The sequence below is a fragment of the Bos taurus genome, chromosome 4 (assembly GCF_002263795.3).
Source record: "Bos taurus isolate L1 Dominette 01449 registration number 42190680 breed Hereford chromosome 4, ARS-UCD2.0, whole genome shotgun sequence".
Lineage (NCBI taxonomy): Eukaryota > Metazoa > Chordata > Mammalia > Artiodactyla > Bovidae > Bos > Bos taurus.
The window spans coordinates 78,906,668-78,922,399 of NC_037331.1; the positions used below are offsets into that span (position 1 = coordinate 78,906,668).

The 15,732-nt window shown below is 44.0% G+C and overlaps 1 protein-coding gene across 5 annotated transcripts in view; it reads left to right on the forward strand.

Moving 5' to 3' along the window:
• GLI3 (GLI family zinc finger 3) overlaps nt 1-15,732 on the forward strand; it is a 318,180-nt gene that overhangs the window by 159,585 nt on the left and 142,863 nt on the right. For all 5 annotated transcript variants that reach the window (XM_059885923.1, XM_059885922.1, XM_059885925.1 and 2 more), the window contains one exon: nt 15,605-15,710. In XM_059885923.1, the coding sequence (XP_059741906.1) occupies nt 15,605-15,710 (106 nt within the window). The remainder of the gene's footprint in view (nt 1-15,604; nt 15,711-15,732) is intronic.

Below are 15,732 nucleotides of genomic sequence, written 5' to 3' on the forward strand. Positions count from 1 at the left end.
TTGAGGTTTACCAACTTCTTAAAAACCACGAGTACTGGAATTGCTTACTCTGACCCTGTTCAGTACAAGCACAGCGCAGGTGAAACCCCAAATTCAAGTCTAATAGGGCTGCCTGCCCAGCCCCAGTTTTGTGTCTCCTATTGTGATGTATGTGTACCTGCATGGCAGCAGCTATGTGTGTTCTTAAAGAAAAAGGAGAGTGGATCCTTTCTAGTTTTTATTTATTTTTTTAACTTTTTATTTTATATTGGAATATAGTTGATTAACGACATTGCGTTAGTTTCAGGTATACAGCAAAGTGATTCAGTTATACATATACATGTATCTGCTGCTGCTGCTGCGTCGCTTCAGTCGTGTCCGACTCTGTGCAACCCCATAGATGGCAGCCCACCAGGCTCCCCCGTCCCTGGGATTCTCCAGGCAAGAACACTGGAATGGGTTGCCATTTCCTTCTCCAGTGTATGAAAGTGAAAGGTGAAAGTGAAGTCGCTCAAATTCTTTTCCTTTTTAGGTTGTTGCACAGTATTGAGCAGAGTTCCCTGGACTATGCAGTAGGTCCTTGTTGGTTATCTATTTTAAAATAGTAGTGTGTACACGTCAATCCCAGACTCCTTAATTATCTAATATGAACCCCAGATGGTTTCCTGTGCCCTGGATGGATGGATGTGACATAAAGGCCTGAGATGCACTGTTCTGGAAGAAGCTGGTGACAGGTGTGGGGTTCTGTCTCCATCTGCCAAGGGGTTCCCCAGCCAGGGGTTCCCACTGCAGGCCTGCAGTGCGTGGCTGGAGTGGTCACCGCCATCCACAGGTGCTCCAGGCTTCAGTGGGCCAGCGGGCTGCCAACCTGCCCTATGCTGGGCTCTCATAGCTACCAGAGAAGCACCAACTTAACCCGCTCACAACCTGTTCCCCAATTTACACCAAGTTTTTGCCTGGAAAATGTGACCCCTACTTCTGAGCTGGAATCTTGGGAACACACCCCACATGGTCCTTGCCTTCTCGTCCTGGTCTTTTCCTGCACATTCTATCCATGCCATCCTGGCTGCCCTAGCCCTGGTTTTTCCCCAGGCCCAACTTTGCAGCTGTGGCTCCAATGAATATTATTTCCATGCACTGTGGCTTTGTTATTTTAAACGGGGGCGGGGGGGTAGGTAGCTGCCTGCTTGGGTGTTTTCCCAGAAGACTTGATCCACTTGTACTTCTAGAAAAAAGGGTGTGCCCTCCAGGCTCTGCCTTCTCTCTGTGGATAATCCTCTGAGGGCCCTCAGCCTCTGGGCAGATAATCTCTTTGGGGTTATCTGTTAATTACCAGTGAATGTGTGAAGTATTTGTGAAAAGGCTTTTGAAGTGAGCTCCACGCGCTGCCTCGACCCTCCTGGGCCCCCTTCCCAGGGCAGAGGGGTTTTTGGGCTCAAAGCGGGTCCCCCTCAAGTGCTGGTATTCTCTTGCTAAATTGTTTGCCTTTCTAATGAAGTGAACTGTTTGTTTGACTCTGCGGAGGAAGGTATTTAACCAAGGGAACTAAAGTAAACGTTGAAGACATTCAAATAAGCCCTGCATCTCTGCTTTGTGAAGGGAAGGAAAACAGTTTGGCCTCGTTCACCTCCGGGAAGAGTCGTTAAGTTACTGTTTAAATAATAAACGGAGCCCAGCCAGCGGATATCGCCCGGCCAGTCTGGGGCTTTTGTGCTCGCCCGGCGGGCCTGGGAATTCCTCTGCCAAGGCCACAGGGGAGGAGAGAGCCGCTCCAGTCTAGCAGTTAGTAATTGTGATTTATTTATGTGTAGAGGGAACTTCTGCTTCATTCAGTCATGATGAAAACAAGCCAATTAGCCCTTGGGATGGCTGGCAGCTGGCAGGGCAACTTTGCTAGCCTCGGGAAGGCTAGTGAGAGGGTGTCATAGGGGATCCAGCTGGGTTCACCCTGCCACACAAGCTGGGGACCTGCTCCATGTGGGCCGGGTCCCTAGTATCTGGGAGAAGTGTGAGATGCTGGAATGATGGTCCCCCTGAGGGTGTGTACCTGAGATGGGGACCCCAGGAAGAAGGCTCACCTTGTTGCTGCCTCAGGACCTGGGGTGAAGGTGGGTGTATAAATGATGCCCTTCAGCTGCCTATGGGTTTTGTTATGGGGACACCTGAGGCAAGGGGAGTCCCCAGGAGGAGAAGAGTAGTTCTACTCAGAACGGGCTATGACATTTGTGCAGCCCAGTGCAAAAAGAATATTCGGGGCTCTTGCTCAAAAATGTTGAAGAATTTCAAGAGGGTGACAGCAGAGCACTGAAGCAATCATGAGGCCTTCTGAGTGGAGGCCCGAGCCTCGTGATCAGAAGCTTCCAGGGCTCTGCAGTCAGACCGGACCTGACGGAGGTCCAGCTTCGTCAGTTCCTACCTGAGTGCTATTCAAAAAGCAATATTCAACTGAGTAAATTTTAAAGATCTTACTGGCTTTATTCATCCATTTATGAACCAGGCAGCTTTCCTGTCTAGCAGATAGAAAGGGGCTCAGAGGAGCTATGCAAAGTCAAAGACTTTTATAGGTAGAAGGGAGCTGGGACAAGAGAGTTTTACTAGCAGAAAATGGGTTGGTTGCGGCAAGGTTACGCTCCTTAAGGTGATGGGATTGCCTCACTTGAGCTGACCAGGTGATTTCTGACTGACTGGTTTAAGATTCCATTTCTAAGGGGAGCCAAAACTATCATTAAGTCTCAGTTTGCTGGGTTTGGTGACATGGGGCTTAGCATAGGTGACTCCGTGTTGAGCCTGTTGTCTTTTTTTTTTTTTTTCTAACAGTGCCTTTCATTTCCCATCTCTGATGCCTGTTTCATCATTGTGAAGTAGGGGTAGTTATACCTGCTTCACTGAGTTGTCCTGTAGTAGAAATAAAAAAATATCTGAGCAGCAGTTAGGGTAACCCTGAAAAGTGTTAGTCGCTTAGCTGTGCCAACTCTTCATGACCCCATGGCCATGAAGCCTGCCAAGCTCCTCTGTCCATGGAGTTCTCCAGGCAAGAACACTGGAATGGATTGCCATTCCCTTCTCCAGGGGATCTTCCTAACCCAGGGATCAAATCCAGGTCTTCTACATTGCAGGCGGATTCTTTACCACCACAGCCATCAGGAAAGCCCAAGGATAACCCTGAACACAGAGTGAATGCTCAAAAAATGAGAGCTATTTATTATTTGCCTATATCTTTGGCTGTCTTTTTTCCCCCTCACCTAATTGTTGATCATTATGTGTGGCTCATACATAAGGGCTCGTTACATATGGCTGATCTGCAATTTGGGGAACAGAGTTGGGTGTTTGCCACAAAACTTATTTAAAGACAAGGGATGAAGAACCTCACCTACATCATGATCAGTGAAGGCTTGAGTGCAAGGGAGGAACATGGACTGAGCAATCAGATCAAGTCTAAAGCTGAAGATGCTCAAATGAAGATGTTGACTAGCAGTGTTTACTTGGACATCTGGGTTGAAGGAGAAAGACTTAGAAATAACAATAACCCTTACATGTGAGGACTTTAGATTTTATGAACAACCTTCATCTTTGTCACTTGGTCTCTTGGACAGCTTTGTGGAGTAAATAGGTCTGAATCTTGTTGGTTTTGTTATATGTGTGGAAAAAAAATCTGTTACGATTATAGTCTTGTTTTTAGGTAAATCTATAAAATGTGGTTTCAAATGGGAAGGACAGCCAACAGGAAAGGAAGTAACAAGTGTCAACTTTGGAGAGTGGAGGTGGGGGTGGTCATGGACATGTGTGGATAAAAAGCAGCTCTGGGCTTTTTATCCACATACCCAAGAACGTGTGGGTATGTGGGGTCACGAGTGCATGTCAGCAACTGTGCGTGGATGGGGAAGGAGGGAGGTAGTCAGGTAAGTCACATGGTCATGATCATTGAAGAACTCGCAGGTGGCACAGCTAAATGGGCCTCCCATTCCAATAAAGGTGGACAGAGAGTTCAGGTGTGACACTGAGGTGAACTTGACTTTTCTCCTTTCTTGATCCATGCTATCGGTGTAATGATTCTATAAACTCAACTTTATTTGTGGATCAGAGAAAGACTCAGGCATTGAGAACTTCCAAATTGTGGCCATCTAATCAGTAATAGTAGGGATGCCATAGATGCAAATGCCATAGCTGGACCTTTGAGCACCATCCTTCAGCAGAAAGTGATTCCCTCAAATGATGCCATCTGATCTATGCACGTAGAGCCAATGTCTTTGAGGATGTGTGTCCAGTGTATGCCCAGTGGCTAATGTAAGATTTCAGGGAAAAGAGAGATACAAGAAAAATCAGGAATATTTTGGTACTTGCATTCTCATGAACTACAATGTATGAAGGAGAATTTTTCTTTCCCCTTAGAAATAGGGGAGCCTCTTCCTTTTCTCTGATTTCCTTGCATTCCTACAAGGGAATCATTTCACTTCATGTGCTTTGTTATTTTACAATCATGGTGAAAGAAGCACTTAAATAAACTCTCTGCTTAAAAGCTTTGTGTGTTCCTGCTTCCTGGTGCTTCATCGGCAGTGAGAATTCAGGGTTTAAGGGGCAGGAAAGTGGAGCCTTTCAGGGCTCCCAGTGTGCAATCAACGTGCTGGAATTTCAATGGATTCCAAAGGCGTAACAATAATAGCATTAACAGGCCAAGGCCTTTGATGTTATTGACAAAAAAAGGGGGAGTGGGGGCTAAGGGGCCCCTGTCATTTCTGTCATGAGCTTTTAAACTTTTGACCTCTAACCTTTTGTGTCAAAGAGCTTTTTCCTTATGGGTGTTAGCAGGCTACTCAAGTCTCCTGAATTCTCTGGAGCGTCCACATTTCCTTGGTGGGAAAGGACATTCAGTGTCTTGGAAGAGACCCAGCGTAGGGTGGTTTTCCCTGAGTGCCCACTGTTATCTGCCCCATCTTAGTGGGGTGATGGGATGGGATGGGGTAGGGACACTGCTTGTCTAAACATGAAGTGACTCCCGGCCCAGCAGGAGGCAGGCAGACTTGCGGGGCTAGAAGATGAAGATGAACTTCAGAGAGATGATTTAGCTCAGGGCATGTAGGCATTTGCCTGGAGTAGGCTCTGAACATGGGGAGGTGCACAGGCAGGATTCTGAAGAGATGGCAGGGCCTTTCAATGCCCGAGTTTAGCCTGTTATTGAGGCCCACTAGGTAGTTGAAAGAGTCCTCCACAGCTGTACGGGCCTCGTCCACTGCTGCTATTATTTGGCCTCCAGTCCAACCAGCACAGGCTTCCCTGGTGGCTCAGACTGTAAAGAATCCACCTGCAATGTGGGAGGCCTGGGTTCGATCCCTGGGTCAGGAAGATCTCCTGGAGGAGGGCCTGGCAACCCACTCTAGTATTCTTGCCTGGAGAATCCCCATGGATAGAGGAGCCTGGCGGGCTACAGTCCATGGGGTCACAAAGAGTCAGACACAACTTGAGAGACTAAGACAGCACAGCAGCACATCCTGAAGGTCTTTGTAGGTTTTCCAGTGCCTTCAAAATATTGAGTTAGCCAAAAATTTTGTTCAGGTTTTTCCATAAGATGGTACAGAAAAACCCAAATGAACTTCTTTGGCCAACCCAAAGAAGTTATTTCCCAAGGTTGACTTGGATGGGTGGCTCTTCCTGACTAGCAGCATCATTCTATGCTGTGGAACTCTCCAGAGCCTCTGAGCCTCAGCCCAGCAGTTATTAATACCATGCAGAAGACCTGAGCTATGTGCCTGAGAGCTCTTCCTGGTTCCTGCTTTTGAACAGGATGGAGACTGAGATGGCCTCCTTGAAGGTGTTTGCTGCTGCTAAGTTGCTTCAGTCGTGTCCAACTCTGTGCGACCCCATAGACGGCAGCCCACCAGGCTCCCCTGTCCCTGGGATTCTCCAGGCAAGAACACTGGAGTGGGTTGCCATTTCCTTCTCCAATGCATAAAAGTGGAAAGTGAAAGTGAAGTCGCTCAGTCGTGTCCAACTCTTAGCGACCCCTGGACTGCAGCCCACTAGGCTCCTCCGTCCATGGGATTCTCCAGGCAAGAGTACTGGAGTGGGGTGCCATCGCCTTTTAGGACCATCATATTGGGAGTGCCACCTCTGGTGGTGGAGTAGAAAAAACACGAACTTGGCCCTGGTTTCTGTGACATGGGGGTTGATCATTTAGCTTCTCTGAGCAGATCATGAAATTTTTCCCTTCTTACCCCTCAAGATTGTGTGGTAATAGGAAATAAGGAGAAACAGTACTTAGGAGGAATAATAATAAAGCCTTGGAAATGATGATTTTAGGGTTGTCAAGAAGATCGCACGAAGAAACAGACATGGGTATTATGAAATGTAAAGCGTTGTATTCTTTTGCTTTTACCTTTCTCAACCTACTTCTGCTAATTTTACAATATTTAACAAATGTTTGGGGGCACTTGTTTTATATTTGTTTATTTATTTGACTGTGCTGGGTCTTATAGCATGTGGGATATAGTTCCCTGACCAGGGATCGAACCAGGGCCCCCTGTATTGGGAGGCCCGAGGTTTAGCCCCTAGACCACCAGGGAGTCTGCTGGAAGCACTTTTGTCAGTTGATTTATTTTCCTTGGGACACAACTTCTAGACCTCATTGTTGTTAATTGTTGGTTTACGCACTAAGCCAGGTGACTTCTGAATTCAGTCTGTCTCTAAGGCTTCTGTATTAGAGCTGAGGTACCAAATGCTTTCCTGGAAACATTTCATCCTCTGCCTTCACTTCATCAGCATTATGAATCCCAATGTACATTTTCCAAACTATGAATTTGGCTTTTAAATTGTGCTGTGCAGGCGGTGTTAGTGGTAAAGAACCCTCCTGCCAATGCAGGAGACATAAGAGATGCAAGTTTGATTCCTGGGTCAGGAAGATCCCCTGGAGGAGGGCATGGCAGCCTGCTCCAATATTCTTGCCTGGAGAATCCCATGGACAGAGGAGCCTGGTGGGCTGTAGTCCATAGGGTCACAAAGAGTAGGACATAAGTGAAGCAACTTAAAAACTGGTCATTGGGATAAGAATATATCATTGGTAACCAATTTCCATCTTTTAATTTCCATGCTTTCATAAGAAAATATACCATTAGCATAGTTCAAGTTAATGGAGTTGCCACTTAAATATAGTGACTCTTCATATGTTTTTGTGTGATTTCCCTTGGATAGTTTTGCAGGTTAGGTATAATGGCTGTAAACCTTCTCTTTTTTCTCTTTGCTTCCTTTCCCTCTCTCTTGGCAGGAAAGCTAGAAACAACAAAAATATGATGGATACATATGGGATCATAGGCAAGGTGCATTCCAGAGACTCTGGGTGGAAGATTTCGTTGGCCAGCCAGTGAGCAGATGTGGCCTGTTTCTGCCATTGGTAATACAATGGACATGATTTTTTGTGGAAAAACTTGCGAAGATTAGTTGGGTAAAAGAAGTTAAAAGGGACCAGGAAGGGGAGAGATCAATTTTTTGTTCACTACCCAGGATACAATTGAGGTGGTAAAGACAGATTTCTTGTTAATTTACTTGCAGAGGGCTATTTATCATTTTCTTGTAGAAACACATAATTATGCTTGTAAAGAAGTATGGCCTGGATGGGTTGTGGTATGACTAGAATGCAGTGCTGGGTAGCATTAGATCTATTTAGAATATTAGATCAATTTAATATATCTCCATGCTGCCACAGAAGAAATAATAGAGAGTGCTGTCTGTGTAGTGGGGAATGCCCATGGATATTTATACAAGAGGAATCAGGGACTTCCCTGTTGGGCCAGTGGTTAAGATGCACTGCAGGGGGCACAGGTTAGATCCCTTGTCAGGGAACTAAGATCCTAAAACACTGCCTTGAGGCCAAAAAAAGGGAAGGAGTCAGGAATGTTGGGTGGTTGCCAGAAGGTTAAAATTGTTTGGTTTTATAAATAACATAGTTTTGTTAATCAGCTTTCTATGTTAACTTTGTGTATGTTCTAGTTAACTTACCAGATCAGATCAGTCGCTCAGTCGTGTCCGACTCTTTGGGACCCCATGAATCGCAGCACGCCAGGCCTCCCTGTCCATCACCAACTCCCGGAGTTCACTCAGACTCACGTCCATCGAGTCAGTGATGCCATCCAGCCATCTCATCCTCTGTCGTCCCCTTCTCCTCTTGCCCCCAATCCCTCCCAGCATCAGAGTCCTTTCCAATGAGTCAACTCTTCGCATGAAGTGGCCAAAGTACTGGAGTTTCAGCTTTAGCATCATTCCTTCCAAAGAAATCCCAGGGCTGATCTCCTTCAGAATGGACTGGTTGGATCCCCTTGCAGTTCAAGGGACTCTCAAGAGTCTTCTCCAACACCACAATTCAAAAGCATCAATTCTTCGGTGCTCAGCCTTCTTCACAGTCCAACTCTCACATCCATACATGACCACAGGAAAAACCATAGCCTTGACTAAACGAACCTTTGTTGGCAAAGTAATGTCTCTGCTTTTCAATATGCTATCTGGGTTGGTCATAACTTTCCTTCCAAGGAGTAAGCGTCTTTTAATTTCATGGCTGCAGTCACCATCTGCAGCGATTTTGGAGCCCAGAAAAATAAAGTCTGACACTGTTTCCACTGTTTCCCCATGAAGTGATGGGACCAGATGCCATGATCTTCGTTTTCTGAATGTTGAGCTTTAAGCCAACTTTTTCACTCTCCTCTTTCACTTTCATCAAGAGGCTTTTTAGTTCCTCTTCACTTTCTGCCATGAGGGTGGTGTCATGTGCATATCTGAGGTTATTGATTTTTCTCCCGGCAATCTTGATTCCAGCTTGTGTTTCTTCCAAACTTAAATTTGCAAATGTTAAGTGATTATTGCCATTACTTGCTAGATTTATAGTTAATTTAATCCATCATCATTTTTATCTTAGAATTTATTTGTGATAGGTTTTGCTAAAATTATAGAATAAATATTCTTTTCTGAGTAATTACCAGTATGGACACGTCTATAGATATTTTTAAGTCACAAATTGGCATATCAGTGTTTTACACATATGAAATATGTTACCTCTCAAAAACTACACATCCATAAAGAAAAAAATTGGCATGTGTTTTTTCTGAATTGTAAACATTTCTGAGAATTGCTTTCTCGGGGTATACTGGGACAAGGTTCATTAAACTGTTTCTTATAAGGGCCAGAAGGAAGTATATTCATTTTTTTAAAAAGTATTTATTTATTTTTATTGAAATACAATTGCTTTACAATGTTGTACTTTTGCTATACAATGAGGTAAATCAGTTGTATGCATACATACATCCCCTCCCTCTTGAACCTCCCTCCCAGCCACCCCTCATCCCCCTAGGTCATCACAGAGCCCAGAACTGAGCTTCCTGTGCTTATAGGAACTAGAGTCTGTCACAGAGAGTGGAGTAAGTCAGAAAGAGAAAAACAACTAACATACATTGTGCTACATATATAGAATCTACAAAAATGGTACAGATAAACCGATTTCCAAGTCAAGAATAGACTCAGATGTGGAAAATGGACATGTGGACATGAGGGGGAAAGGGAGGGTGGGAGGGAGATTGGGATTGACATATATACACTTCCAGGTATAAAATATATTAGGTTTTATGGGCCGCGTGTTTCTCTGTCTCAGCTCACCAAGGCAGTCACTGCAGTGTGAAAGCGACTATGGGTGGTATATGAACAAAACAGCACCTGTCTTCCAATAAAACTTTATTTACAAAAACTGCCTGGTGCAGTAGTTTGCCTCCCATGACGTATGCTCTACAAGTTAAGGTTCCTGCCATGGTGTAAAGTGAAAAGTAATAGATCTTTTTTACTGCAAGGCATCTCTCAGATGTCTAGAGTATACCAGAATTACAGTTTCTTAAAACTTGTACCACATTACAGCGGGTCTTATAAACAAGATGGTCTACACTCCTGGCTCTGGAGATATTTCTGGTTCCACACCACATACATGTAAGATCAGAAAGAAGATTCCTGATTCCCCATGAAATGCTTCATGGGATGATTCCACCTGGATGCCCAGCAAATCCACAGCGGGGTCCCTTTGGGGTTCCAGGCCAGAGATCCTGCTCATAGCAGACCAACAGGACCACAGACTGCCTTATTACTTGAGATAATCCTGGTCAGATATCCTGGGGCTGTCCTCAGAGGGGCCAGATCAGCCCCTTTCTGGTGCTGTGGTCCATAGGCATTTTTCTGTCCATGGTATAATCCTGTTCACAGACAGGAACATGAGGGTGTCTGAGCAGGGAGTCAGTCTGGGTGTTGGAGTCAGTCCACATAGTGATGTCTCCTTTATGCCACTGAGCCCTGGAAAAGGTCTGTAGATGCCAAAGTGATGATTGGAGATGCCCAGATGGGAAGAGGCAGAGATGAGGCCCAGGTGCCTCTCTGTCATCTTATGAGAGTGGTGAGGGTCCCTCCCTTCCCCTCTTGAGACCTGTCATTTGAGCTCTGCTGGATGATTACCTTGGTTTTGGCATCATGGATGTTGCCCGCATTGGGTTTTACTGTTTCTACCAGTGGCAGGAGATTGAGTGAATTGGAGGGGACTGGACATTCCTACAGTCAAGGCTGATCCCAATGACAAGAAAAATCATTTCTAGTTCTCGTCTAGAATAAATTCCAAAGTCAGTGAACAGATGACTTCAGGATTTAAATAAGCCAAGAGAATTTATGCCCTGGGCGGTTTACTCTTGTGGGTCCTCTCATACTGTTTCCTGGGCACTTTCAGGCCACTAAAGTATCATTTGGTGAATTACTCCTTCAGGGCACTAATGGAGCTGGCTTTGATCTTTCTTTTTTAATCTACAATTTTTGTATGTAAATTTCAAACCTTAAAAGACAGTCTCCCCAAATGGCATCCAAGAGATCTCATAGCCTGAGGATATTAAAACTATTTCTTGAGAGAAGCACGCAGCAACTGAAGATAAACCTCTGAGTGTCTTTCTCTGGCTACAGGTTTTATGATCAACCCAGGCTATTGTAAGGAGACCCAAAAATCAATGCCTCTCATTCCTAATGAGACCCTCAATGCACAGCCTGATGACAGCCAGCATGAAATTGAATACCAACAACTATACCCAGCATAAATATTGTTACTATGCATTTCAATTTAAACATGCGTCAAGCCAATTACATATTTATGGGGTTTAAAGACTCTTCCACTTGCGCCTCCGATAATACGCACTTGGCAAATCTCCCTTTAGTCTAAGAGGCATTTGGTCCAATAGTCAAACCCCTCGCGAGTCTGTAATAAATCATCTTTGCAACCCAAAGCATGGACAGTTGACTGCTTCCCACTGCTCTGCAGACTCACCCCCACCTGGTAGAATTTTAATTCCTTCAGTAAAATTGATTCCCCCAGTTCTGCACATTATTCTCCCTGTCTTCCATTTAGCCCGTTAGTTTGCTGACAGCAGAGTACACAGCACTTAACAGCTGGTTTGTGGAACCATCAGTCAGGAAATTGTATGATAAATAGGAGGGAGCCAGGTTTAGTGGCACTTCCTTCTGCTTCAGCAGTTTTCGCCTGACTTTGGAAAAGTCATCATGTGGTGTTTTGTCGAGGGCCAGAGCAGGAGATGGCTGCGGCGCGGTAACTTATTACACATCCTCCTGAGTTATGATGCTCCACAGCTGTGCTGCTCATGTGTAAATAATAAACTGGGAGGTGGATAATTATGGTGGCTGCTGGCGACACAGGCCTGTTCTCGTCCTGTGGGTTTTCTTGGACAGCTTCTTGGGCCTCTGATGGAGTATATTGCGATCTTGCACATAGAAACGATGAGCCGAGTTGCAAGAGGAGCACTCCACGTTTGAGGATTCGCCAGCATCTTCTTTTTTTTTTTGAGAGATGTGTTAGGATTAATGTCATGTGATGCCACATATGTTAAAGGACATGCTTGTTCTGATTTTTATGCTTCGTCTCTACTGTTAAGCTGTGGTCAAGCGTGTCTTGAATTGGAAGAGAGCTGTTCCATTGCATTTACTAGAAAGCGGCTTAAGAGGTGTGATTTCCACTGATAACTGACATGAGGTGTAATTGTTTGCACAGACTTTATCAGTCCAAGAGAAGTTATTTTCAACTAAATCAAGAAGGAAACAAATAGGAATAAAAATGCTTAAACTAAAAATCAGATGTCTTCGATCAAGTCAGATCATATTCATATTTTTTGGTTCTTTATTTAACCTAATTCCAGAATGCAGGATTCATAAATTTTCTTGTAACATAAATAAACACTTTGAGCAAACAATGCTGTAAGATGCATCACATACTTAGTCAGAATTAACTTTTAAACTCACAAAACATACTCAACAGTGGGAAATAACTACTAAATGCCCCAGTAATGACTAATTCTAATCCTAAATTCTTTCCTTTTAGATATTTTTGCAATGCTTGGTAATTTTCTCTCTCATTTTGAAAAGGAAGAGCTTGAGAGAGAGAAAGAGAAAGTGGGTTGAAATCCTGTTAAAATAATTTCGTAAAAATATAAAGATGACAGTGCCTTTTATACGTCTATAAGGGTCTTGCAGTTTTCCCTGGGGGTGAAGATTTATACTGCTTGGGTAAATGCTTTTGATTTTATAGAATTGTGTGCCTAGTTTTCACCCCTGATGCATATAATCACTGCAACATAATTATAAATACTCATATAAAAGACAGTGGCTGTTACTTTTTGGATATATGAGGCATATTTGAGTGGTGTACCATTGCCTTCTCCAGAAGGTATAATACCTGACCACATTTTGAGGTCTGGGTTTGTGCATCTTCATAATTCACAGCTGTACCCACATAGAGAAAAGCAGATATAGTTAGCATCCACTTATCTGGTGGAGAGAATTTAATCACACTGCCAAGAACCAAGAAGTAAATAAGTGAAAATACCTGCCAGGTCTGGCAGAATTGTCATGAAGTCCCTCAAAACACCATTTAAAATGATGCATAGGGAAAAGCTTGAGGAGGTGGGTCAGACGGTATGAATCCTTAATTTACAACAAGTTCTAGTAGGTTTACTTCTCCAGTTTCCAAGAATGGATGACTGTGTGAAGTTTGAAGTCTGCTGGAGGCAAGTCCATGAGCATCAGTAGTGACTGCCAGCAGGAGGAGAGGAGAGAACCACGCTCGGGGCCTGTTGGCTATCCACCTAACCCCTGATGCACCTGACCCCGAACCTCAGTGATTCATTTGGGATTGTTCAAAACTGAAGACCATGAAGCATTCACTGAGTAGATGTCAGACTTTCAGATTCATGAAATACATTACTCCACTCAATTTTATGTTGTTTTAGGAAGGATGCATCAGTTTCTTCCAGAAGAGTTAAATGAAATAGGACATTTGGGCTCTGCAGGATTCCTGGGTTATGTGGGACATTTAAACTTAGTGCAAGATTTGTGTTACAAAACAAAACAAAACAAAAGAAAACAATTCCAACATCCTTTTATAATGTCCTAAGTGATGTATTTAAAATATAACTGAATTTTTCAGATGCACTTTATAAAACGTATAGCATTTGATCAGGCAGTCAGTATGTCCCTATTGAATTTTAAGCATCATTGTACATCATGATATCACAGTGTCAACGATATGAGATAATACCAAGATGACTCCTTACCTCTTTCAGTACCATTCCCTCCCCCCCTTATCTTATAAGGAGCAAGTACAATATACAGTGAGTAATGCACATTTTCTACACTCTAGAACCTCTTCTTCTGGGTTCTATACCTGGTGAAGTTCAGCTTTGGGCACCTCTGTAGTGCTGTCAGAGCTGTAATGTTGTACATTAATAGTTTTTCTCTCTTATTTTATTCTCCTAATCATATTCTTAGATTCTCAAATGAGGCCAGCAGGAGCAAAGTCTTAAAAAAAAGGTGGGGGGGGGAGTAAAATATAATTTTTTTTTGAAAAAAAAGGTTGTTATATTTACATTCTAAAAGATGCTTGTTGGAGAAAATTTGGACAAGAGAAATGTATAGGAAGGAAAATGAAAACTACTTGAATTCAACAAGCACATGTATAATAGTCACCCCCAGGACTTAAGGAAACTCACAGTGGAGGATGCAGTCATACCCTCGTCTGTGTTTGACACACCCACTCCCCTGCCCCATGGGGAGGTTCTGTGTCACTTTTTCCAGCCATTCCTCAGGGCCTGTTCACAGGGTCTCATTTGGAATTGCTTTTACCATCTACTACACTAGGCAAAATCTTCAGACTTTTCGAAGGAGCTCATAGCCCTTCTGAGGCCTGTTTGGTGTACACATCAATTCTTGGGAGTGTTCTGGGCAACAGCGGTGTGACAGCTACATGCAGGCTTCCAGGGCGACCACGTATGGAAGGTAACATTCACAACACGAGTTCTGGTGTATTTGCTGCTTTATCGCCTCAGAGTTGTGAAGGCTCCCCTCCTGCTCTTGGACTTGTTTCTTTATTGCTTCTTGAAACTCAGGAAAAACTTTAGTATCGGGTGCTCCTCATGATAAAATCTGGTAAAGCTATTTTCAGTTCTTTCAGTGAATTACTATTTAGAAAAAAAAAAAAGTTTATTTTCAGATTTGTCAGAGATAATCAGGGCAAGTGGGAGCAGAAGAACTATTTTAAGTAAGCGTACACACAGAAACCTCAAAACAGTGATGACTGACCTGAGCCAGAGCAGGAGAGGAGGCCAAGGGAATGTTGGTTCAAGGCAAATGTTGGGGCTGCAGGAAAGGAACCCCCAGTTTACTCTAAATGTCCCTCTGTCACGCCATGTAACATCTCTGGCCAACCTATACATTTGCTGCCCTTGTGTTGGGATTCTGGAAGCCTGACCTAGGACAAGGAGGAGTGGGAGGGAGCATGCATTTGAATTTTTTAAGTGTGTGTGTGTGTGTGTGTGTGTGTGTGTGTGTGTGTGTGTGTATGTGTCTACATGTGGCATGGATTCTAGCAGGGACTTTTGAAAGAACTCCTAACAAGTGGGAGAGATGAAAACTAGTAGTGATATTATGTCTTTGTCTAAAGTTCACTTCACAGGACTTCCCTGGCAGTTAAAAGTCCAAGCTCCCAGTGCAGGGGGTATGTGTTCGATCCCTGGTCAGGGAACTACAGTCCACATGCTGCAACCTAAAAGCCTGCATACCACAGCGAAGTCCGGGCGCAGCCAAATAAATAAATAGAATATGAAAATTCACATGACAGTGTCATTTTAAAAATAAAAGATGAGGCATTCCCTGGTAGATGAGTGGTTAGGACTCTCCAAACTTTCATTGCTGAGCATCTGGGTTCAGTCCCTTGTTGGGATGTGGCCAAAAAAATAAATGCAAATAAAAAAGTGTTTTGGCATCTCTTCCTCTTGGCTTGGTGGCTTCCTTCAGCCTTTGCACTCTGGCCAGTCTTTCGTCCAGGCTAGGGGCACGTGTTGTACCTCTTTCTTGCCCTCCTGTCTGGGTTCAGGTTGCATTCAGTGGCTCTACTGTCTCATGTGCTGGTATTATTTGCTTGGTCCTGAACTTTCAAGAATTCTTCCACAAAGTCTTCAGGTTAATTTCAGCATCAGTTGTGAAGACAGTGTGGCGATGTGGCTTCACGTATGGGAATTCTGTTTCAAAGTGTTCTGTTTATACAGGTTGGACTTTCTTTCCTTTTCAGACCCTCCTCATCTCTTTCCTGCATTCCATCCTCCTGTACCAATTGATGCCAGACACCACGAGGGCCGTTACCATTATGATCCATCTCCGATCCCTCCGTTGCATGTGTAAGTATTACAACTTTGCCCA